Genomic DNA, 23729 nt, shown 5'->3' on the forward strand with positions numbered 1-23729 from the left:
CACCCTGATACCTAAACCAGACAGAGATACATCGAGGAAAGAAAATTTCAGACCAATATCCTTAATGAATATCAACGCAAAAATTCTCAACAAAATTTTAGCAAATCGCATACAAAAATATATTAAAAAGATAGTGCACCACGATCAAGTGGGTTTTATCCCAGGGATGCAAGGTTGGTTCAACATCCGGAAATCAATAAATGTCATTCACCATATCAACAGACTAAAAGTTAAGAATCACATGATTATTTCAATAGATGCAGAAAAAGCATTCAATAAAATACAGCATCCCTTCATGCTCAAAACACTAGAAAAAATTGGGGTAGTGGGATCATTTCTAAACATTGTGAAGGCCATCTACGCTAAGCCCATGGCCAATATCATTCTAAATGGTGAAAAACTGAAAGCATTCCCCCTAAAAACTGGAACAAGGCAGGGATGCCCTCTTTCACCACTTCTATTCAACATTGTTCTTGAGACTCTAGCCAGAGCAATTAGACAAACCAAAGAAATTAAAGGGATATGAATTGGAAAAGAGGAACTCAAACTATCCTTGTTCCCTGATGACATGATTATATATTTAGAGGAACCTGGAAATTCCACCAGAAAACTCTTAGAACTCATAAGCGAATTCAGTAAAGTAGCAGGTGACAAGATCAATGCTCATAAATCCAATGCATTTTTATACATAAGTGATGAATCTTCAGAAAGAGAAAGTAGGAAAACTACCCCATTCACAATAGCATCAAAAAAAATAAAATACTTGGGAATCAATCTCACAAAAGAGGTGAAAGACCTCTACAATGAGAACTACAGAACACTAAAGAAAGAAATTAAAGAAAACCTTAGAAGATGGAAAGATCTCCCATGTTCTTGGATAGGAAGAATTAATATTGTCAAAATGGCCATACTACCTAAAGTGTTATATAGATTCAATGCAATTCCAATTAAAATCCCAATGATGTACCTTACAGAAATAGAGCAAGCAATTATGAAATTCATCTGGAAGAATAAGAAACCCAGAATAGCTATAGCAATGCTCAGTAGAAAGAGCGAAGCAGGGGGTATCGCAATAACAGATCTTCAACTCTATTACAAAGCAATAGTAACAAAAACGGCATGGTATTGGCACCAAAATAGACAGGTAGATCAATGGTACAGAATAGAGGACACGGACACAAACCCAAATAAATACAATTTTCTCATACTAGACAAAGGTGCCAAAAATATGCAATGGAGAAAAGATAGCCTCTTCAACAAATGGTGCTGGGAAAACTGGAAAACCATATGCAACACAATGAAATTAAACCCCTATCTCTCACCCTGCACAAAACTCAACTCACAATGGATCAAGGACCTCGGAATCAGACCAGAGACCCTGCATCTTATAGAAGAAAAAGTAGGCCCAAACCTTCAACTTGTTGACTTAGGAGCAGGCTTCCTTAACAGGACTCCCATAGCACAAGAAATAAAAGCAAGAATCAATAACTGGGATAGATTCAAACTAAAAAGCTTTCTCTCAGCAAAGGAAACTCTCAGTAATGTGAAGAGAGAGCCTACAGAGTGGGAGAATATCTTTGCCAATCATACTTCAGATAGAGCACTAATATCCCGAATCTATAAAGAACTCAAGAAACTCTACACCAAGAATACAAATAATCCAATCAACAAATGGGCTAAGGAAATGAACAGACACTTCACAGAAGAAGATGTACAAGCAATCAACAGATATATGAAAAAATGTTCAACATCTCTAGTAATAAGAGAAATGCAAATCAAAACTACCCTAAGATTTCATCTCACCCCAATTAGAATGGCGATTATCAAGAACATAAGCAACAATAGGTGTTGGCGAGGATGTGGGCAAAAAGGTACACTCATACATTGCTGGTGGGGCTGCAAACTAGTGCAGCCACTCTGGAAAGCAGTATGGAGATTCCTCAGAAAGCTTGGAATGGAACCACCATTTGACCCAGCTATCCCACTCCTTGGCCTATACCCAAAGGACTTAAAATCAGCATACTACAGAGATACAGCCACATCAATGTTCATAGCTGCTCAATTCACTATAGCCAGATTGTGGAACCAACCCAGATGCCCTTCAGTTGATGAATGGATAAAGAAACTGTGGTATTCCATTGTATATATACAATGGAATATTACTCCGCCATGAGGAATGACAAAATTATGGCATTCGCAGGCAAATGGATGAAATTGGAGGATATCATGCTAAGTGAGATAAGCCAATCTCAAAAAACTAAAGGACGAATGATCTCGCTGATAAGCAGATGAGGACATACGGGGGGGTGGGGGTAGGAGGGGTTAGTGTTAGGGTTAGGGTTAGGTTTAGGGTTAGGAATAAGGAGGGTGGTAAGAATGAGGAAGAAAGGAATGTATAGAGGGAAAAGAGGGGTGGGAGGGGAGGGGGGAAGGGAAAAAATAACAAAATGAATCAAACAACATTGCCCTATGTAAATTTATGATTTTTAATTAAAATTAAAAAATAGAAAAAAAAATTTGTAACATCTTTTTACAAAACGATTTTGCTAAAAAAATTTGATTACTTTTGTGGCAGCAAAAATTAAATCTAAATGAATATTTATAATTATCTTCTTTAATCTACCTTTTGAAAGTATGTTGTATTCCATGCAGTAAGCATTCACTTACTGATATCATACATAATCATGATGTAAATAAACATATGTTTTTCTATTATGCATGTTGTATCTTTTTTTTCATTAATGTATCTGTGATCATATAAATTAGAAATCCTTAAGAAGAAATTAATCAGAGATGGTAGAAAATCATATTGGATATCCTAAGCTTTAAAATATTATTTTGCACAATTTGCAGTAATTCTCTTTAATGTTGAGTGGGAATCCATATAAAACTGATAGAGGAGTGCTACAAGCCAAGTCATTAGAAAATAAGAGATTGCAATCTCTATTTGCATCACCAATCTAACTTCATGAATATTGAGTAGATCTATCTTTATTTTCTAGTTTCTAGAATTTTCACAGCAACTTTCCCTTCATTCCCCAAAGGATCTTTAATCTCCATTCCAAATTACAGATTTCATTTAGATAGAGGAAATACTCTCATCATGATTAATCGAGAGCTGTCCTATGTGATACGGTGTTTTGGCAAGTGCTCAACTTTTGGGACATTTCATTAGCTATGCCCTCTGGAGTTAACAGCTTTTTAATGTCAATCTGTGCCTGTGGAATCCTAATCAAACAGTAGGGGGAAAAAGGCAATCCAGTAGGTTTTACAAAACAGAATTCCATGTCTTAATCCAAAACACTGGGAATGATGAAAATAAACCTGGACTATGTATCTGCAGAGTGGGTCAACTAGATCATGGTTGTGTATTCATGATTATCAGTGGGAAGTATCTTGTGGATAAACAGGGGCTTTGGAGAAAGACCACACACACACACACACACACACACACACACACACACACACACACACACACACTAGTGCTCGCTGAGAGGCATTTGGTGTAGGGAGAAGGATATGAGGTTTGGAGTCAGAAGACCTGGGCTCAAAGGTGGTGCGCTACTTCTGAATTACATTTTTTGAGAGCTAAGCAACTTCATGGTGGTGTGATTCTGGGGCAAGTCCTCTAATCCTCTGTGACTCATTTTCCTCCTCTGTAGAATGGAAATTATAGTAAACATCTTTCATAAAGGTTGAAGATCAAATGAGGTGATATATTTGAATATGCTTTAGAAACTAAATTTCAAGATTAATGTTAAATAGTGTTTCTAAAGATGAACTACGATAAAGATTTGTTAGATGGTTCATAAGTCAATTATCTCAGAGATTTCAACGCTATTTACTAACTGCAGCTGTATTCAAGGGGTCCAATTAGATGACGTCAAGGGTTATATCAATTGTTGCCAATTAACAAATGTTTAAGGATATAGATAGATAGATACTCATTTAACCACCAAAAAATCATATTGATGAAACTTTATCATCACTATCCCTATGCTATAGGTTAGTAAACTGAAGTTCAGGAAAATGAGAACTGAAATTTTGATATTGGTCTTTCTGGTTGTCAGAATCCACTTTTTTCCCACTAAGCTACTCCATGCTCTCAGCATCTTGTTGACTGTATCATAAATGATATAAGATCTGCGTGTTAGAATATCCTGAAGGCAGCAGAAGCCTCAGGGTGTTGCAGTTAGATGTTAAAAGCACTCTGGTGAAGTTTTAATATGTGTTTTTACATTTTTATGTTTCTAGCCATGATGATCTCTCTACTTTCTACTTGGTTCCTATGACTCATGGAAGTATTTGTGTCTTATATTCTTGACTAAACTGAAAACTTTCCTAATAGTTATGTCTTTCCTCCTATTACCTCATATAATTTTGATCAATAAATATATATTGATTTGGTTTGGGGCTTTCATCCTATCTTTTGTTTTTCTTCTTACAGATTATATTCATGTGTTATGGGAATAAATTTTAGAAACTTTTCCATTTCCTGTATGTAAATTGGGTCTTTTTCACTAAGACTATATGTTTTAAAATGGACAGGATCATATACTTCCCCAGAATTCTCCACAGTACTTAAATACACAGAAGAAATTTAATAAATACTTAGGATTTATAACTTAAATATAGCTACAAAGTATAGGTGAAGGTACAAAGAAAGGTAACATATATTTGCAAATTTTGTTAACCATTTCTGAGATAACCCAGGATTCTCTTATATTACCGAGACACTAATTTTTCAATAATCAATATCAATTTCTTTCTTTATCTCACCTCTATTATGTAATAAAAATCAGTTTTTATAAAATAATAATAATTTCATAACTAATTGAAATGGAAGCTATGAAATCTTGAAGCAGAAGATCTAGGTTGTATGGAAACTAATTGCCCCTTCTCAGATTTAAAAATATCCAGAAGCCACAATTAATACTTGCACTTCTAAAAGTCAACAGAAATGTATGAACCAGCAGGATGTGTTGGTTGTATGAACATATACACATATCACACACACCTGACATTGGCAATCCCTGGTGTGAGTGCCAAGAAGACACCAAGCCGGGCTCTCATGAAAAATATGCTACACCACTGCACCACTATACCAGGATCTCTGGAAATTGTCCTATTGGTGTGCTACAGGAGCCCCCCAACAATCCCAGATTGTTTTTGCAGAAGTTCCTTGGAATATTTTAGGCACTCAGTGGCAAAATTAAGACACAAAGTGGTAGAAACCCAAAGTATAGCAGAATCTGAAATGTGTACCATGAGATCATTCTTCTCACCAATTGGTAATGTTAGATATTTCCTTGGTTCAGCTTGGATTTTGTTTCTTTGTTCACTTTTGCATTTATAAGCAATCATGCCTAGTTTGATCTAGTTTGGTTTCTGAGTCTTAAAACCCAATTTCCTGGTTACTTTGATGGTTCCTTCCAAGCTTTTTTCCTGCAGTGAATACTGCCCTGGCACATATGCCCTCTCTCTTCATAGTGGGTATCATCTCTAATTGAACCCTTAAATCAAACTGGTGACTCAGCAGATTCCAGCCTCCCTCTTCAATATGCTTACTTCATTTCATTGGAAAGAGTCTCATAACAAATCTGAAGAAAAAAATCTCCTTTAATCAAAGCTTCAAGGCTTGTCTTCATATAAATCTAGGCAGGCACTTTTGAAGCTAGAAAGGATTAAGAAAAGCAATCTTCTTGGGTGACCCAGACAAGAAGATGCAAGTGGTTTTCCTTTTATGTTACATTCTCTTCCATGTGGAGAAAGTCAGTTTACAGCAAGCAAGAAGAATAAAGCTAATCACAGAGAAGCAAGTGGCGAGAATGCTGATAAAATTTAAATTAAGATGTAAAGTTTTTCATGAATTCTGGCTACCTTTCTGTCCTTGAATTTCATGGGCTCCTATATTATATCAACTACTTGGTTTATGCTAAAAAAGATAAGCTTCTGTGGCTTGTCATCAAGAGAGTCCAATAAAATTTTGACATAATGAACACACATTTTAGAAATAGTTCATTGATGCTGACTGACCATAGATGTTGGTTGCTCCTTGGTATTTGCCAAGTCCTAGAACTGGGAAATACCTTTGACATAAGCAAGCATTTGGTCACCAGGCCAAGAACAGTGAACATGTCTCCTCAAGGAAGGAATTGGCAGGGAAGTATAGTATCTGGGCAACCAAGGACCACTTTCTGTGAATTTTATGCCTAGGAATGCAGGCTAACTGGTGGGAAGGTCAAGAGAACAAACCCAGGCCTGTGTCTACACTTTATTAATAAGTAAGATAGAAAAGGAGAGAAACTGAAGAGTTCATAAAGTGAATTAGATATAGCAATCACTAGTGACTAGTAAGTTTTATAGGGCTAGGAATTGTGCAGGGATTCACTGACATATAAGTAGAAGGCAGGTAGTTGTTAGCTTTTTTCACTAACCCTCCTTTATGGTAGTCTATTCTGGAAACCAAAATGTAGCATGATGAGGAGACAGGACTTTTCATTCATTCCATGAATTGTGCTCTTGTTTTCTGATGGAAGAAAGCATCCTCTTCACTTTCTCCTTTCCCACAGTCTGTTGTACTGGAGTCCCACGGTTCTTGATATTAGCAGGATCCTTGCTATGGTTCATATGTGAAGTATTCCACAAAGACTGATGTGTTGAAGGCTGGGTCCCCAATGTAGCAATGTTGGGGCTTCATGGGAAGTGATTGGATCATGAAGGCTCTGATTTCATCAGTGGATTAAGCCATTGATAGGTTTTTTGATGACACTAGTGCAATGTGATGAAAACTTTAGAAAGTAGGACCAAGTGGAGAAATTAGGTCACTGAGGGAATCTCCTATGTCCTGGTAAAGTTATTTCTTGTCCCTAGCCCCTTCTTTGCTTCTTAGCCTCTCTTTGCTTCTAGGCCATCATGAGCTATGCAGCTTTCCTTTGCCATGCCTGTCTGCCATGATATTCTGCCTTGCCTCAGGCCCGAAATGATAGAGCTGGAAGATTAAGGACTAAAACCTATGTAACTTTAAGTCAAAACAAATCTTTCCTCCTTTAAATTGTTCATGTCAGCTATTTGGTCACAGAGACAAAAAGCTGACTAACAGAATCCTATTCCTATTTGGAGATTTACCAAGAATCCACCAAAATTGCCACTACCTAAAACTTGTGGTTCCATAACCCAGCCAAACCCAGATCCCCAGGTACATTAATACTGAGATGGACAATCATAACCACAGGCACTTATATATATTACTTCATTTAAATTAAATTATTTAATCCTCATACAACCTGATGAGAAAAGAACTATTTTTCTTAACCTATAGATGAAACAGTGATTAAATAACTTTCCCAAAGTCATACAACTGGTAAATACACCATCTGCAAAACCAAATAGCTTGACTTCAAATTCTTGCTCTACTACCTCTTGGGATGAAATCAGACTTATCAGATCTCTTTGGATTCCATCTTTCTTTCTTTCTTTCTTTCTTTCTTTCTTTCTTTCTTTCTTTCTTTCTCTCTCTCTCTCTTTCTCTCTCTCTCTCTCTCTCTCTCTCTCTCTCTCTTTCTTTCTTTCTTTCTTTCTTTCTTTCTTTCTTTCTTTCTTTTCTTTCTTTCTTTTTTTTCTTTCTTTTTTTCTTTCTTTCTTTCTTTAAAATCAGCTCAAAGCCAAATCTGTTCTATGCACTGTGATCTTGGTTGATGCAGGAACCCTTCTCCTTTCCCCTTGTCCCAGTTACTGAGGACCAGTGCCTGGTATGAACAGACCTGCAACAGGCATACCTAGGAAATGTCTAAAGGCACAGTCACATCCTGGTTGACTGAGGAGCTTCCTGGGGAAGCCTCAGAGAAATTGTTTGGTAAATGACTGAATAAACACATATTGGTGGTTGCATGAGAGAGAGAGTAAAAACAGTACGGGAAAGAGGAATATGCATTTATTCTTACAATGTTCTAAGTAAAACATTATTACTAACATTAAAAGGACAGGAAGGAAGAAAAAAAGGGAGGTGGAGGGAAAGGGGAAAGGGAGTCCAAATTGACTAAGTCACTTGCTTAAGGTGACAAATTTAGAAGGTGCAACAATTTCCAAATCCTTGTCTTTCTAGCCCAGGAGCCCATAATGGTAACCTCAACATCTCCTGAATTCTTTGCCTGAGTGTTTTCAGTTTTCAGACTGAAAACACAGCTATTTTTTGCCTGGAAAGTTACGAATTTCTCTTTCATAGTCTGAAGAGAAATTTCTCACCATACTGACTCAGATTCAATTCCCTAATTCTCACAGGGTTTCTAGGTCCCTTAGTCTCTTGCAAACCCCCATGTAAAAAATGGGACAATGCTATTTTCCAGTTAACCTATTTCTCAAGAAGTTAGGTGGAAAAATAATGCAAGTGAAGCAAAAGAGAGTTCTATGAATATAAGGTTATTTTACTTATTCCCATGTTTATATTTTGCTTCTTTAAATTTTCTTCTTTTCATGTTCCCTGTCCACAAGAGTAAGTGGGTAGGTACACTTCAGACTAACTACAAGTTATCACTACTAGTATCACCAAATGGTTCTAGGTTTGCCCTTAACCTGCAAGTAACATAGAGCACCCAGCATATGAGGACCCTGAGGCAACAGCAGTGGGTGAGGAATGGCATGAGCAGTGAAGTGAGGTAGGTTTAACCCAGGGTAATGACTACGGCAGATGTCACAAGGGAGCCACTCTGAAGGAAGCTAAAGTCCTGTGTCACTCTCCCTAGTGCTAATAAAATGCACCACTGGTTCCCTACATAGCTTACAACCAGCCTAGCTTAGAACAGCAAGAAAGACCAGCAGATATGGGTTTTTTTTCTTGAACTCAACTCAACTCTGCTTGCCCAAACTCTTAATAATGAAAATAATATTATCCTCACTCTACAGATAAGGAAATTAATGTTCAGCAAATTGCTTAAGGTTTAGCTGGTAATAACAGGCCAAGAATGACACCTGTTTGACAGCAAAGTGGGTATCTCTTAACCACTGTACAACATAGGCTTCTTGTTTCCATTGATTTCCTAAGTATCCAGATTCTCTCACTTATCCCTGAAAACCCACCATTCATATCCAATCAAAATGAAATAAAGTGTTGCCATCACTATTTGATCCTCCTCTAGAATACAAGGTAGTCTAATATTTTTCAGGAAATGCATGACATGCTGAAGACCTCAGACTGAGTTGGTCATCTCTTTTTCCCTAGTTCAGAGAAAAATAGGACAGTCTGGAGAATGAGGCACAGAAAGAAGAGGCCAGCAAACAAAGAACAGTGTTCTAAGTTTTCTTTAGAATCAGATCCACTTGGGTCAAGAGATTGAAATCACTTGAACTGTTAGTTATGAAGACTCTTTAGATTTCTATCTTGCACATCTGTCATGTTCTGCCTTGCCCTTGGTATACACAGTTAAAATAAACAACTCACCCAAACCAGGTCTGCAGATCAACCTTAAAACCTGAATTGATAATTATTTTGGACATCATTACTATGCTTTATAATTTTTACATGATATTCATGTACAGTTGATCATTTGATTTCTATAGGAAGAAGAAAGGAAACTAAAATTGACTGACCAAGTACGCACTGTGTGCCAGGCATACAGGGTAAGCTTTACACTTGAATTTTATTTTTTATTCCTTATACAACCCCAGAGGAATTGGTGGAATATCCCTTGTCCATAGATAAACAAAGATTCAGAGATTCATTGAATTTATCAAAGAGAGACATTTTGAGGAAGGAAAATCTGGGTTTCAAATCCAGGGCTTCTTAATCTTAAACCCTCTGGTTTTCTACCAGTAAGCCATGGTGATCAAATCCCACTTATTCACACTGAGCTCTTACAAAAATAACAGCTTTCTTTATGCAAATGCTCTCTGAAGATCCCATGAAAAATGGAGTCATTATCGCAAATCTCAGATGTGGTTTAGTCAATGTGTCCCATGCCACAATAACCATACCTACTTAATTCACTGATTCACTCCATGTGGTGCTGCTATTCCTGGAAAGATCCAAGTGGTTACCATCTGCTTCTGGTCGCTAAACTACCAAACAGCTATAATCTTAGCAGTTGTATTGTCCAGATTTAGGTACCAGTATTCTGAGCAAGCTGTCAATACTTGGTTCTTTAGACTAAGATGGGTTTCTGTTTCTTTTGTAGTACATGAATCAGGTCTTTCACATAATGAATGATCTATAAATGATTGGTATTTGGTTTACTTTCCTCTTTTCCTTTTCTTCTATTGGGACAGGAGTCTTACTACTCTCAACATGCACCTCTTCATGCCTAAAACAATGTCTTTGCTTTTATTTCTTCCTTTGTTCACATCTTGAATCAGTTGTAGTTCCCACACTTTTCAACCTAGACCGAACTATTCATCCTGCTAGGACAATCTAATGTCTTAGCTCCCCCATGAAACTTTCCCACTCATCATTTCAGGACTCAATCTATGTATTCCATCCCCCAAATTTTAAAACACTCGTTATCTGTACTATCTTATCTCAGCTCACACTGAATTATACCTGTTAAATAAGTTCTGTAAAAGCACCAAGCCCTGACATTCCTAATATACATGGTGCTAATGGCTAATTGGTTCATTTGTGATATTTATATCTCCTTGATGAAATTGTAACATTTTTGAGAGAATGCCCCTTGTCTCATTTCATTTCTTTACCAGATATCCCTACCTATATTTGTAACAATGTTTGGCAAATGCAATGCCAACTGTTAGTTGATTTTTAGATCAATGGAACTAAAAGCACAGCAATAACAGAGAAGATGCATGAGTAAGCCTTGAGACTTGAGAATTAGTGAAATGGGTAGACAGAGGCAACAGCATGCTTTCTTCTGGTGACTAGCTGTTGGGTGGTGACCAACAGCTGGACCTTGTCAAGCACCACAGACCATGCCATTCTAAACTATGGAATGTAAGTTAAGGGAAATTGCATGTTAACCACAGAGTGGTACTTTATGCTCAGTCTTTTCTATTCCTCACTACAACGCTATGAATCATATACTTCAAATAAGTTCATTTTATAGATGAGAAAAATGAGGCATGGAACTGTTAACAAAACTTGTCCAAGGTCACTAGACTAATTATTTATGGAGCTGAAGTTCACTCATGTTGATTCCAAATCCATATTCTTATCACAAGGCTGTGTGGTAAAAGGAAGGTATATGCTGCAGTGTTATCTGTCTTAAGTTACCATTCCCTGGTACATTTCAGAAGAGGATGGCTAGGTGAGAGAAAGTATGGAATTTGTGGATAAGGTAAGGACTCAAAATTATGAAAAAATCAAAATGCCAACTATAGCATTTTTTTCAAACTTTCCAGATGAATGTGAAAGCATATCACCAAAGACCAACTTCAAGCTAGACATTTATTTGAAGTCTCATGTTTTATCTTAAAAATGAAGGCAACTCCTATTTTGCATTCTGTAACCATCTATTATCATATGAAAATAATATTTTAAGTTACTTGTAATGGAGTCTACCTGATATCCCAGGTAGTTCCTTCATGGCTATTAAAAATCAGGTACCGATCTCCCTGCCAGTAACCACACTCAGTCATGAAATTATGTGCCTAGTAGAAAGATGACAAGACTGCCAAGACTATTGATCCACCAGTTCAGTAACTCAGGGTAAAATGGTAATTCAATAACCACCCCCAATTTATTTCTACATTTGAGAAATGAAGAGTGCAATGTGTAACCTCTAAGAGTCCATGTCTCATCAAAATTTGATTCTACTCATTGTAAATTTCACCCTGCTGGGAAATGTTGGGGGAAAAAGAAGGCAGGAATGCTGTACAACTTTTCCTTCAGGAAAATAACTTTCTTGCTTTTATCATCCAGACACAGAAAGTTAAAAGAGACAATGGCAAGACAGACACAAGGAAATAAAAGATGAAAATTAAATTAGATGAAGATCATGGCATAAATTGGTTTCTAATGAATTAGCTGAAGGATCAGGTCTTGCATGCCTTAGATGAGGCAACTCAAAAATCCATTTATGATCCTCTTGCTTTGTGTTCATAGTCTGTATTTTTACTTATGAGCCAGTTAAACTTCTGGCCTCATGACCATATAATCAGCAATTTATCTTCTATATTAGATAGTCAAAAAGATATAACATGAAACAGAATTATCACCAAGCTCTTATATCCTTGCTTTTCTCCATGTTTTATAAACCTTAATTCCAGAAAAGAAAAATTTACCCTGCTTTCATTTTCCCCCTACTAACCATAATTTAACACTGTCATACACTGAAGATTGAAACATTGGTGAAGCACAGAGAACACTTTAAAATATTTCATATTGAGAATACTTTCATGTGTGTAAGAGGAAATGTTAAAAGACACCAAGAATTATGAGTTTCTTTATTGTGTAATCATTATTGATTGATAATGGGTCTATTGATCTCTGATGGATCTACAAGATGTTCTACGACTTGCCTGTGAAAGATAACACTTTGGGCTAGGTTGAAAAAGGAACAGAGTATGGAACATTTTAATTCTACTTATTTAAAATTCTGATAATGCTAAAAGTCTCACTATCACCCCTACTCCATTTTTATTGAAAATTAATATTTTATTTGGAATCATTTTCAAGAAGGAAAAACATGGAGATAGAACAGATAAAAGGGAGAGGTGAATGGGGACTAGAAATATAGAGGTCTGCTAAATACTGCTGTCATTTGTTGGTGCTGAAAATACAATCTGCAGATGTGCTTGTATATTGTCATCAAATAGCAATAACCTCTTTGTTCTACAAGTCAAGAGCCTACAAATCTCTGTATCTAAAATGCCAACCAGTTCCTAGCCCCACAGCTGTCTGAGCTACCCAGAATGTCAGTGAGTACATAACTTTTGGTTTCTCTGTTTCATGGTGGTTTCTTACTCTCAGTTTGTAAAGCAAGGATCTTGCTTGTTTCATTTAGCTTGCCCCATAGTGCTCCACCAGGGTAAATTTGAAAGAATATTCTTTGTTCCTGTGGATAGAGGAGAGATAGGGGAAGAGCAAAAGAAATGAATGGAGAAAGAAAGCAGAGAGGAGGTTGTTTTCTGATGTCTAGGTTCTCTGTCACAAGTTGGGGGCAATAAGGATTCCAGGGCTGAAGTCCCGGTCCTCTGTACTCTCACACAACTTTGTCCACTGGAATTGCAACATCACATACACACTGGAACCTTCTTTTGTTTCACAAAGAATTTTCCCCAAAGAAACCAAAAAGGAGGTAATTTATTTATGAATTCAGTATTTGCAAACATACATTCCATGAATCCTCCTTGTCCACACTAATTCGATAGAAACTCTTGCATCTTATGCTTTTATTTTATAGGATGAACAGCTCCTAACCCTGCACTGAGAGTCAGCAGAAGAAGCTTTCAGAGAAGATTATAGCCTTGTGGAATCTGTTCAGGGCACTTCACTCTATAGTTTACCTCTAAGGTTATACCCAAATATGAATAAAGATTGTATTCTCCATGATTTTAATGCTAATTTAATTTTAAATGTCATAAAAAGGCAATAAAATTTAAAAATACTTTTAATCATCTGACCCTAATTTCAGATTGCTTATCATTTCTATGATGATCTTAACTTACTTATTTAACCTCTCTGAAATTTTTTATTTATATATAAAAATGAAGATTATAAATAGTTATTTAGTCAATTTCATGTGCTGCTTTGAGAAGCACAGGGGATCACATATGGACACACAATGCAATTTGTAAAAGTATACCTTTGAGACATTAAAAAATTGACACATTTAATAATAACAGTAACAACAACAACCACTACTACTTGTTACCGTGCTAAGGGTTTAACTTACATCTCACTAAACTGTAAACAACCCTAGGAACTTTTGTATAGTATCCAGTGTTATGTAGGATGAAACTGAGGCTCAGAAAATTTGAATAACTTGGGCAAGAGAACAAAGTAAAGCAAGGATTAGACTCATGTTCTTTTAGCGGAAACTCTCACTCAGAGAAAAAAGAACATGAGACTGAGATTCTCTCTTACTAGCTTGTCTTGCTAACCATCCTGGTCATTTTCTGAATTTAAATTTTCACACATATGCTATGGGGATATTGAAAAACTGTCCTGCCTACTTGACAATTTTGTAATGAGAAATAATCTCATTTATACTGCTTTGAAAATTATAATAAGAAAGATAAATATGACATAGATAGGAAATAGTGTTAGAGGTAGATTTCAGCTCTAACAGGCAATAGTAAACACAATGGTATAGAATATGTTTTGGTCTCTACACAAGATACAAATGAAAAAGTCCATTGTTCTTAACTATCTTCATGCTAATTAAAATATGTAAATGAAGCTAAAGAGTAAAATATATTTAGTATTAACTCAATACAGGTTTTGAGGGTTTGATGTGTGTATTATTTTTGGAGAAGATTTCTATTAACTCTGAATAACTTTTTCCCTATTCTGTAGGAAATAAGTTTGCGAGTCCTATTTTTGCAATTTCTAGGGCAGGTGAGAAGGGAATGGCAGAGCATAGATTTTCCTCTATTGTACAAAAACATGTATCTGTGTTAATACCCTATTTTGATGAATCAACAAAACATTATATAATGCACAGTCCTGGAATACAAGGAAAGCATCCTATACTCAGTTTTAATTTCTTGTGAACTCCAAATGTATATGAGAACAGTAGTCAATGAAAATGCAAACTCTACAAGGGAGGAGAAAAAATAGCAGGCTCTTTTTTTTGTTGTTCAAAAACAAAAGTGACAGTTCCATTCCTTTTAACCAGCCATCTCCAGATATCTGTGCAGTCTCAAGCTGTTGAAATTATCCAGGTCTCTTCTAGTGTAGTGTTTTTCCCCCTTAAATTGAACGTCTCCATAGATTAAGTGGCATCTTTATTTCTTCACTAATAGGAATTCCATTAATAGCCTTTTTCATATTCTTCAGAAGGAAATAGGCTAAAATTTGGGGTCGTACTAGACAGAAATGCAAAGTGAGTTTAAGGGGAATGAAATAGAGAAATGAATCCAACATGATTGAGGATGATGAGTCAAGTAATATTTAGAATCCGGAAAGGACAAAACACACTTGGAACACCATGAACTGGGACTGACAGTCATCACTGAACAAATCTATTTAGAGCTGACCTAAGTTTCTGATGGTTCAAAGCAGACATCCAGAACCAAAGGCAGAGTTGGATGGAAGTGAGGGTGGAACTGGGGAGAAGGACCTTATGGAGGTATTTGAGACAAGAAGGTCCATTTCCTCAATATCGTCTTTACTGCCCAAGTTCTTACTTCTTAAGTCCATACAGATTCATTTATCAAACATGTGAAGGCACTGTACTTGGCACTGTAGAAAACAGAAAGAGCAGAAGCGTGATCCTATCCTGTAAGGAGTTTATAGTGTTACATGGAAATGAGAGCAGCCTGCCGAATGTTTATAATACAAACTGAAGAACTACACATGAGAAATATGGGTAAAGTATCATGGTGGGTATGAGGGAGAAAGGCAAGTGGGAGAAGTAGAAGGCCAGGATTCTATAAAGCAGGTCTTAAAGCTATTTGATTTTAAACATGGTACCTGATCCCACTGATCCTCTAAAATGGAAAGGATGGTAATAGGCCTTTTGATTGACACTGTGAGGATTAAGATTGAAGCACGTTGTAAATAGATTACCTACTCGTTTTCATTAGTGGGTACTAATGAAAGTGGGTTGAAGTAAAGAAGAACATTTATCATGTAGTTGCCAGGCATGAAGGAAGGTTTGCAGAAGGAGGTGTGGGTTGAATCTTGAAGGATGAAACCTTAAAACTGAATACCAGTATACTCAGCTGATTTGCTTTGTCCTCTCTGTAGCTCTGTTCTGCCCTTTCTTTTGGATCTTTATCTTATCTCTGTATCACTAGTCATTAACAGGCCCATCTTAAGGTTCTCTAATTGCAGGAACATTAAGCCACTTGCACTGCTTAAAAAATTTTGAATTTTGGGCTGGGGATATAGCTCAGTAGGTAGAGTGCTTGCCTTGCAAGCACAAGGCCCTGGGTTCAATCCCCAGCACTGCAAAAAAAAAAAAAAAAAAAAAAAAAAATTTTTTTTGAATTTTATCATGTAGACTAAAAGGATAGGAACCTAGCAGGGTAGGCCACTTGAGGGACTCAAAGTGAAAAAGGAGTTTTTGCGGGCCCAGGAAGCCACTGTCCAGAATTTCCACTTCTGTTCAGGCTCATTTTCCTCAGTTTCTTCCTTTGGAACCACCCGGTTTCTCATGTCCTTTTCTCTTTCTAAATGCATTTCTCTCTTTGTATCGGTGCACAAGCTTTCTCTGCTTCTCTGTACAGACATCCTCAGATCTAGACACTACAGTTGTCAAACTATGGACCAGGCTATGCACAGCAGGGTAATGAAGCCAGTTGTCTGGAAATCATCTTTTTCTTCAACTCAAGATTTTCTTCCAAGAGTCCAGCACCTTAGTCTGTGGACCCAAATTATTCAATGTTCTTTTTGTGACTTACCTGCAGTATTCCTGATCTCAAATGAATGACCCACCTTTTGTCTTCCTTGTTCTTGATCTTGCTTCTCTAAAGCTCATAGATGTAGATCAAAACCTGGGGAAGATTGGTAACCTGCCTTCATTCCATACTGCTCTTTCATGCCTTAATGGCTTTGTACAGGCTAGTTCATCCTTTCTCAATTCACTCAAATCCCTATTTTCAGAGTGACTGAGGACTTTTCTCCCTCCTTCAGTTTTCCTTGATCATCCTTTCACTCTGTTGGAAGCAGATGGATCATTCCCTCCTTTCTGCCTTTACTGTGATTTTTGCATCCCTTAATTGCAACTTATATCATACTGCACTATAGTTATCTTCTTAATGGTTTTCTTCTTATTGTAGTGCGCTGGATAAAAAAATAGACTTTGGGTTTGATACTAGGTTCAAGGCCTGGACATATTTTGTATCTGATATTAGAGTGATTTGTGTGTTCATTTGAAAATTCTTAGGGACAAAATCAATCAGGGATCCTCCTGATTATTATTATTGTTGTTTATATTTCTCTCAGGCTTCTGGGAGCTGCAAGACAGTCACACTAGAGCCAAAGATTTTTTTTTGAGACAGATGAATGAGTACTATCACAACTATTCTATGATTAACAGAAGCCCAGAGTCTAGCAACAAGATGGGCAGAATAAATGCTTTGAAGAACCTCTGAATCCCAATGAGGATACCTTTACCAAGTTTAAATATGATAGTTAGCACCATAAGGAAAATCAACTTTGCACATTGCAGTAAGAGTGTGGCACCATTGGTCAAGGGACAATGCAGCCTATCTTACCAAGTGATGATACCACACAGTAGTTAGTTGTGGGTGCACAAGAGGCCTGGAATCACTATTCCAGGCTGACACACAGCAGGGGATTCCATAACATGAGTGAACTGAATGAACTAATAAGTGAATGAAAATGCAGGTAAGTCTTTATTAAAAATCTTTATGAAAATAAACAGTAACTAAGAGAATGCTTTTACAAGACTATCTAATCATTGAATAAAGTACCAAAGCCTCTGGTTTGCCTGATACCCAGTGATACTGATTACCTAGAAGGATGTCCTATAGGCTCAAATGATGAAACCACTTTATAGGCTTTCAGGAGAGAGTTTTGTGTAAATCATGATTTCAATAAACATTTAGAAACTTAAGTTGGTCAGATACATAAGACTAAAAGAGGGGAAAATCTGTTTTGCTATTGTGTACTTCTTTGGGTTCTTGGGTCCAGCAGATGAACCTGCTTGACACTAGGTTTAATTTCCATCTCATCAGCATAGTGCATGCTCTGTTTTGTGAGATCAAATCTCAAAAACTTTGAAGGACTTCCTAGTTTGCTTTCCTTCTTCTCTGCAGACTGTTAAGGACACCATTGTCCAGGTATCCATACACTTTAACTTTATTCTTATTAATGTGAATTTTAGTCTGTATGGGAGGTTCTCTGGAAGAAGATTATATCATGACTGTGGATCATGTGTCAGGTTTGTTATTAGTTCACATAACTGCACTGACTGAAAAGCCATTTGTGATCTATAGTTTATGTATGAGAGAGATGTCTAGACTATTTAGGTAGCTTAGCTTTCTAATGATGGTATTAGGAATCCACAGTCACATCAATGCACAGAAGAGCAGGTACTTTTCAGATCAGGTGTCCTAAGATCAACTACATTAGTACAAATCTATTCCTTTTACACATTATTCATTTTCATTAACTGAGTCATATACAATGTCATTTCTTTAACATGATAGAACCAACACAGTAGGATTTATTAAGACATCCTAAACAATGAAAGTGTCATTCAATAAAAATATCATATATACCTATATGCATATTTATCGATATGTATGTGAGTGTTTAAAATATATATCATTGTACTATTAGTGCATAAAAGTAGGGAATCGAATCATTTTCTCTGAGTTCAAAATATGTATGCTATCAGAAATAAATAGAGGCTTAATGCAAACTTATTATCTTCATGTGATCATATTTTACTAATGGCTACATTTTCTTTAAGAAGTCTTCACAAAATTGTGTGTGTGTGTGTATGTGTATAAAATGAAGATATGGAAATATTAGAGAAGTTTTGAGACATTAAAAAACTCCCAATATCTTCAGAAAAACATTTAGAGTGGTCAAACTGAATGATGTCTTTGGTATGTTTGTGTATATGAGTAGAGTAGGGGAACTAGGAACTAGGAACTAGAATGAAAAAAGGAGTAGCTGAGGCACTAGGATAATTGACTCTTAGGGTATCTTTTCTCATAAGGGTCTATCCCACATATTAACAGATCACTGTCCACACACCAGCTCACTGCAATGATTTAGCCAGGGCTTAGTATTTTATCTATATAGATTTAAATAGAAATAATTTTATGAAGTCAGTAAAAGCAAAATGGGTGATGGAAAGTACCATAAATTAACTGAAAATCCAGGAAGTAGAGACCCCTGTTAGTTGATTTAGGCATTCCTTACATGCTCACCAAGCTCTCTTTTTTGTGTGTGTCAGGCTTTGGGAATAGAAGAACCTCTATAGTCAAAGAGTTCAAGATAGGAAAGTAAGAAAAAACTAATAAATGTTAGTTCCTTTCTACAGCTTTCCTTTTTACCTTTGTCCAAGAAGTTATAAGATAATTAGATAAGACAGAGAATAAAACACTGAGTAATAACCTATTAAATGATAAGTCAGAGGTACATATAAGGAACCAAGAAAGGAGAAAGTAATTAAGCCTGGCCAGGAAGGCTCAGGAAGGAGCAGATCTTGTGCTTCACAAGGAATATCATACTTTCCTTGATAAAACAAAGAAATAGGAATTTGATAAAGACAGGAGAAATGAACTATATACATCAGCTTCCAGTTCAAAACAGAATCATTATAGCAATATAATTTAGAGGCTTCCAACCATTGGTTTTTAAGACTCCTTTAAAAATTATGTTATATGTTTTTAATAGTTGAGATCAACTTGGAGATCAGATTAGAACATAGTGGTTCTATCGGAAGAACTTTAAATATAGCAGATTTTGAAACATTTATGTGATTCCCAAGTTGCAGAGAAAAATATGATGACATCTAATTTGAGACACTTGAAAATAACTTGAACTTCAAAGAAAATTTATGCATTCCAACTGTTGACAGAAGCGTATCCCTTGATTTTCTATGTCAGAAATAATGTTTTTCTTGAAGAGGTTCAGAATAACTTTTAGCAGTCATTAATTTTTAAGACTGTTCTCTCATTCCTAATTGGTTATCTCAATCAGTCAAAATATAGTAAATTAAAAGAGTCAAATATTTTAATACTGTTCTTCCAAGTCCTAATTTACTTCAGCTCAGCCTACCAAACGTTTCCAGCCTGGTCCTTCCAGTTGGATACATTACAAGAACAAACATTGGTTTTACAATATGAAACACAACATGAATTCACTTAATCACTCACTTTTTTTATGTATCTACACGGTCTATTAGAATGTTTACAAATCTTTATTGCAGCACTACTTTAGTAAAGAAACAAACTTTTCAAAAAATGTTTTAAGGAAATTTTACTCAAATTGGCAGGAAGCAGAAAATTTAAAATTAATTCATCAACTCTAGATCTATATATCAAACAATCCCAAGTAGTTTTGGAGGAACCAACCAGGAAATACATGTTGCAGGTTATTTTTAACAATAATATGAAAATAGTAATACCATGTCCATTATTTAGTATATGTTACTATTAGAAACTACTATTTTTAGTGGAATGAATGCATTTGGACCACTGTTAATTCTTTCCCACTCATCAATGTTTGGTCTTACTAAGAATTCAGATTTCACATAGAGTAAACGAAAAGAGATATATATTTATCCTGAACAAGAACTACAAGAACATAGCATCTTTAAATGTATAGAATTCATGTGTTTCCTACAGATAAAACAAGGGGAATAAAAGAAAAAAAATCAAAGAATCCCTAAGAAAATAAAAAGAGATTTTCCTTACCGGAATGAATGCATGTTGCATAGCTTGTTCACATTGTTTTAAGGAAGCAATAGTATCCCACAAGAGCTGATAATTCTCAGCCCGGGAAGCACTTGGCCGTTGCATATCGAAAGCTGGTAACACTCAAACTGAGCTCAAAGAACCCAGTTGAAGAAGGAAAAAAAAACCCTGCAGATCTGTTACATAAACTTCTTAATTAGATCTGCTACACAAACTGCTATCTTAAGGCTTTAAAAAAAAGTTAATCAGAACATTTCTTTTGGGGGATAACTGGGCATGACTTGAACAGAGACAGATGTTTTCATTGGGAAGGATTTTCGTTCCCACACTTGTGAAAAGCAATCCCATCAGTGTTCCCCTGTCTTCATACGGGTCTGGCGAAACTGCACATACCATAAGTGTGTGGGGGGAAAGGAGTAGGAGGGAGAGAGATGTGAAAAAATATTTCTACCAGAAGATTTGGGTGGCAAGCCATGGAGGTAGAATTTGAGTAGCTTATAAAAAGTAGTAAAATGGAAGGGAATGGGTTATAGACACACATATATATGTATGTTGGCAGATGCCTATTCTTGTCTGCTGTATGAGAAATACATGCATACTCATAGTATCTTTTAATATTTCCAATTCTTCCCTCTGTTTCTGTTATGATACAAATGTGATGTAGTACCTAAAAAGAGTATTATTATCTGTATTATACTGCTAGTTATTTATGGAAGACTATCCCCAAAGATTAGTTAGAAAAAGATTTATGAATATAAAATACAGCAAATTGTCTATCTTAGAATTTAAGAATAGTTAGAAGACTTTGTGTTACCTATGTGCTGGGAAAAGTCATTTTTGTTGTTGTTGTTCTAGATAGATTTCATATATATATAATATATGTGGAATCTGTTCAGGGCACTTCACTCTATAGTTTACCTCTAAGGTTATACCCAAATATGAATAAAGATTGTATTCTCCATGATTTTAATGCTAATTTAATTTTAAATGTCATAAAAAGGCAATAAAATTTAAAAATACTTTTAATCATCTGACCCTAATTTCAGATTGCTTATCATTTCTATGATGATCTTAACTTACTTATTTAACCTCTCTGAAATTTTTTATTTATATATAAAAATGAAGATTATAAATAGTTATTTAGTCAATTTCATGTGCTGCTTTGAGAAGCACAGGGGATCACATATGGACACACAATGCAATTTGTAAAAGTATACCTTTGAGACATTAAAAAATTGACACATTTAATAATAACAGTAACAACAACAACCACCACTACTACTTGTTACTGTGCTAAGGGTTTAACTTACATCTCACTAAACTGTAAACAACCCTAGGAACTTTTGTATAGTATCCAGTGTTATGTAGGATGAAACTGAGGCTCAGAAAATTTGAATAACTTTGAAAACAGCAGCCCACACATGGAGGTGAAGCTCCATCGGCCCCAGCAGTCTCTATAGGATTGCTGAGGCAGGGGCAAGGCATCTTGGAAGAAGTTCCAAAGGAATTCATACTCTCAGGGATAGTTTCACAATCAAAGACTCTATTTATTTATCCATTATGATAAATAAGAGGCAAATAAAGAGCATAATGAATAACTTGTGTATTTAATTGACCTAGAAAGTTCAAGTAGTACAAAACAAGGTACAATTTGTAGGAAACAGTTTAACAACATAAATGCTGTATTATTTTGGGAAAAGCTGCATGATTTAGGGTTACCTAGTTTTTGTGCATTTTTACCTTGGCTATGGTAGATTAGTTCATACTTACGACCTTGTATTGTGAAAGTCTCAAAAGTTGATACCAACAAAGTCTCCTTATCTCATTACTTTTAAATTTTGAATTGAAGGAATTGGAAGTAGAAATGATCTTTCAGAATTTCTACCTGGGCTGATTTGCAGGGAAATTGTTTTTCCTTTATATTTCATGAGTATACACCATAAGGCTATTGCCATTACACAGTTTGTTTTTCAATATCAATTCAACCAACCTTCTCTTTTTTCATTCATGGTGTTCTGTTCAGCTCACACCCACAGTTCCTCCTCTGCCTTCATTCCTGCCCTTATACACTCCCATCTGCCCTAGCCACATGCTGCTTCTTGGTGCACTGTTGGCCAGCCAGCCCACAGCTTCCCGAAAATATTCCTTCCCTAGTAAATGTTCTGAATTTCTGAGGAATATAAAAGTTGTTTCTTAAGTCATTTTCCAAAATTTCATCCAATCCTTTCTGAATTCCTCCAGCAAATAATCCCATAACTTCTGGGTCTTCTGTTGTGCCTGTGGCTATTTCCATCTCTCATTCATCAGGTCCTTTCATTCATTAATTGAAGAAGCATCTTCTAACTGGTCCTTTTTTCCTTACTTTTTGGAAAAAGAGTAGAGAATTCAGTCTGTGTGTAAAAAGTCAAACTGAAAAATGCACTTTGAATCAAGCATTCAATACTTATTCACTGATTTGACAAACATATGAAGCATCTCACATTTGGTATACTTTTTGATATTGCTATGGGCAAGTGGATATAGCAGATATTGAATCTACCTTTAAGGAATTTATAGTCTATAAAAGGGATGATAACATGAACATGAATAACAAAAAGACAAATTAAAAAGTGTAGGTGCCATAAAGGAGATAGCATAAAATAATCACAAACAATAGAAGAAATTTCATCCATGGGGAAATCAGGGTAGACTTATGGAAGATTTAGCATTTTGCTAGAGCTTGAAGTTGGCTAGAATTTGGACATGGAAAGATAGGTAGGGGAAGTTCTATGGAAAGGAAAGGTAGACCAAAGGCACACGGTGGGAAAGAGGTCATTAATGGTTGGTTTGTAAAGAACATAGCACCAGTAAAAAGTCTGTAAACTAAGGAAAGCCCAGTTTAACACTCTGGTTTGGACTGGAGTTAAGGTTATTCCTGAATTAAAAACTAGTAGCTTCCTATTTCTAAATGTTACCCAATCTTTAAAAACAAACAAACAAACAAACATTCTTTCTGTTAGCACAATGCCTGGTATTAGGCCTCATGTCTATCATATCTAAATATATTGTCATGCTTTAACTTAGATTGCAGAGTCCATGATGCCTACCCTTATTTATTATATGGTGGCAGTGCCATATACAGACAAGTATGTATTTAAATACTTTTTGTGGGTGATTTGTTTAAATATAACTTTATGGCAATTGCAGTTTCGGCAAAAAATGGAGTAAAGGGCTGAGATTTG

At 36.0% G+C, this 23729-nt stretch overlaps 1 protein-coding gene across 23 annotated transcripts in view; it reads right to left on the minus strand.

Moving 5' to 3' along the window:
* Window positions 1-23729, minus strand: part of DLG2 (discs large MAGUK scaffold protein 2) — a gene marked incomplete at its 3' end in the record, with an annotated part of 2081919 nt that overhangs the window by 726860 nt on the left and 1331330 nt on the right. For 2 of the 23 annotated variants that reach the window (XM_079105551.1, XM_079105548.1), the window contains exon 1: window positions 20509-20652. The exons of 19 other annotated variants lie outside the window; for them this stretch is intronic. In XM_079105551.1, coding sequence (XP_078961677.1) covers window positions 20509-20613 — 105 coding nt within the window. In that variant the 5' untranslated portion in view covers window positions 20614-20652. Of the gene's footprint in view, window positions 1-20508; window positions 20857-23729 lie in introns of those variants that run through there. 2 more of the 23 variants (XM_079105545.1, XM_079105552.1) reach the window with 2 other exon arrangements.

The sequence above is a fragment of the Sciurus vulgaris genome (assembly GCF_902686455.1).
Source record: "Sciurus vulgaris genome assembly, chromosome: 11".
NCBI lineage: Eukaryota > Metazoa > Chordata > Mammalia > Rodentia > Sciuridae > Sciurus > Sciurus vulgaris.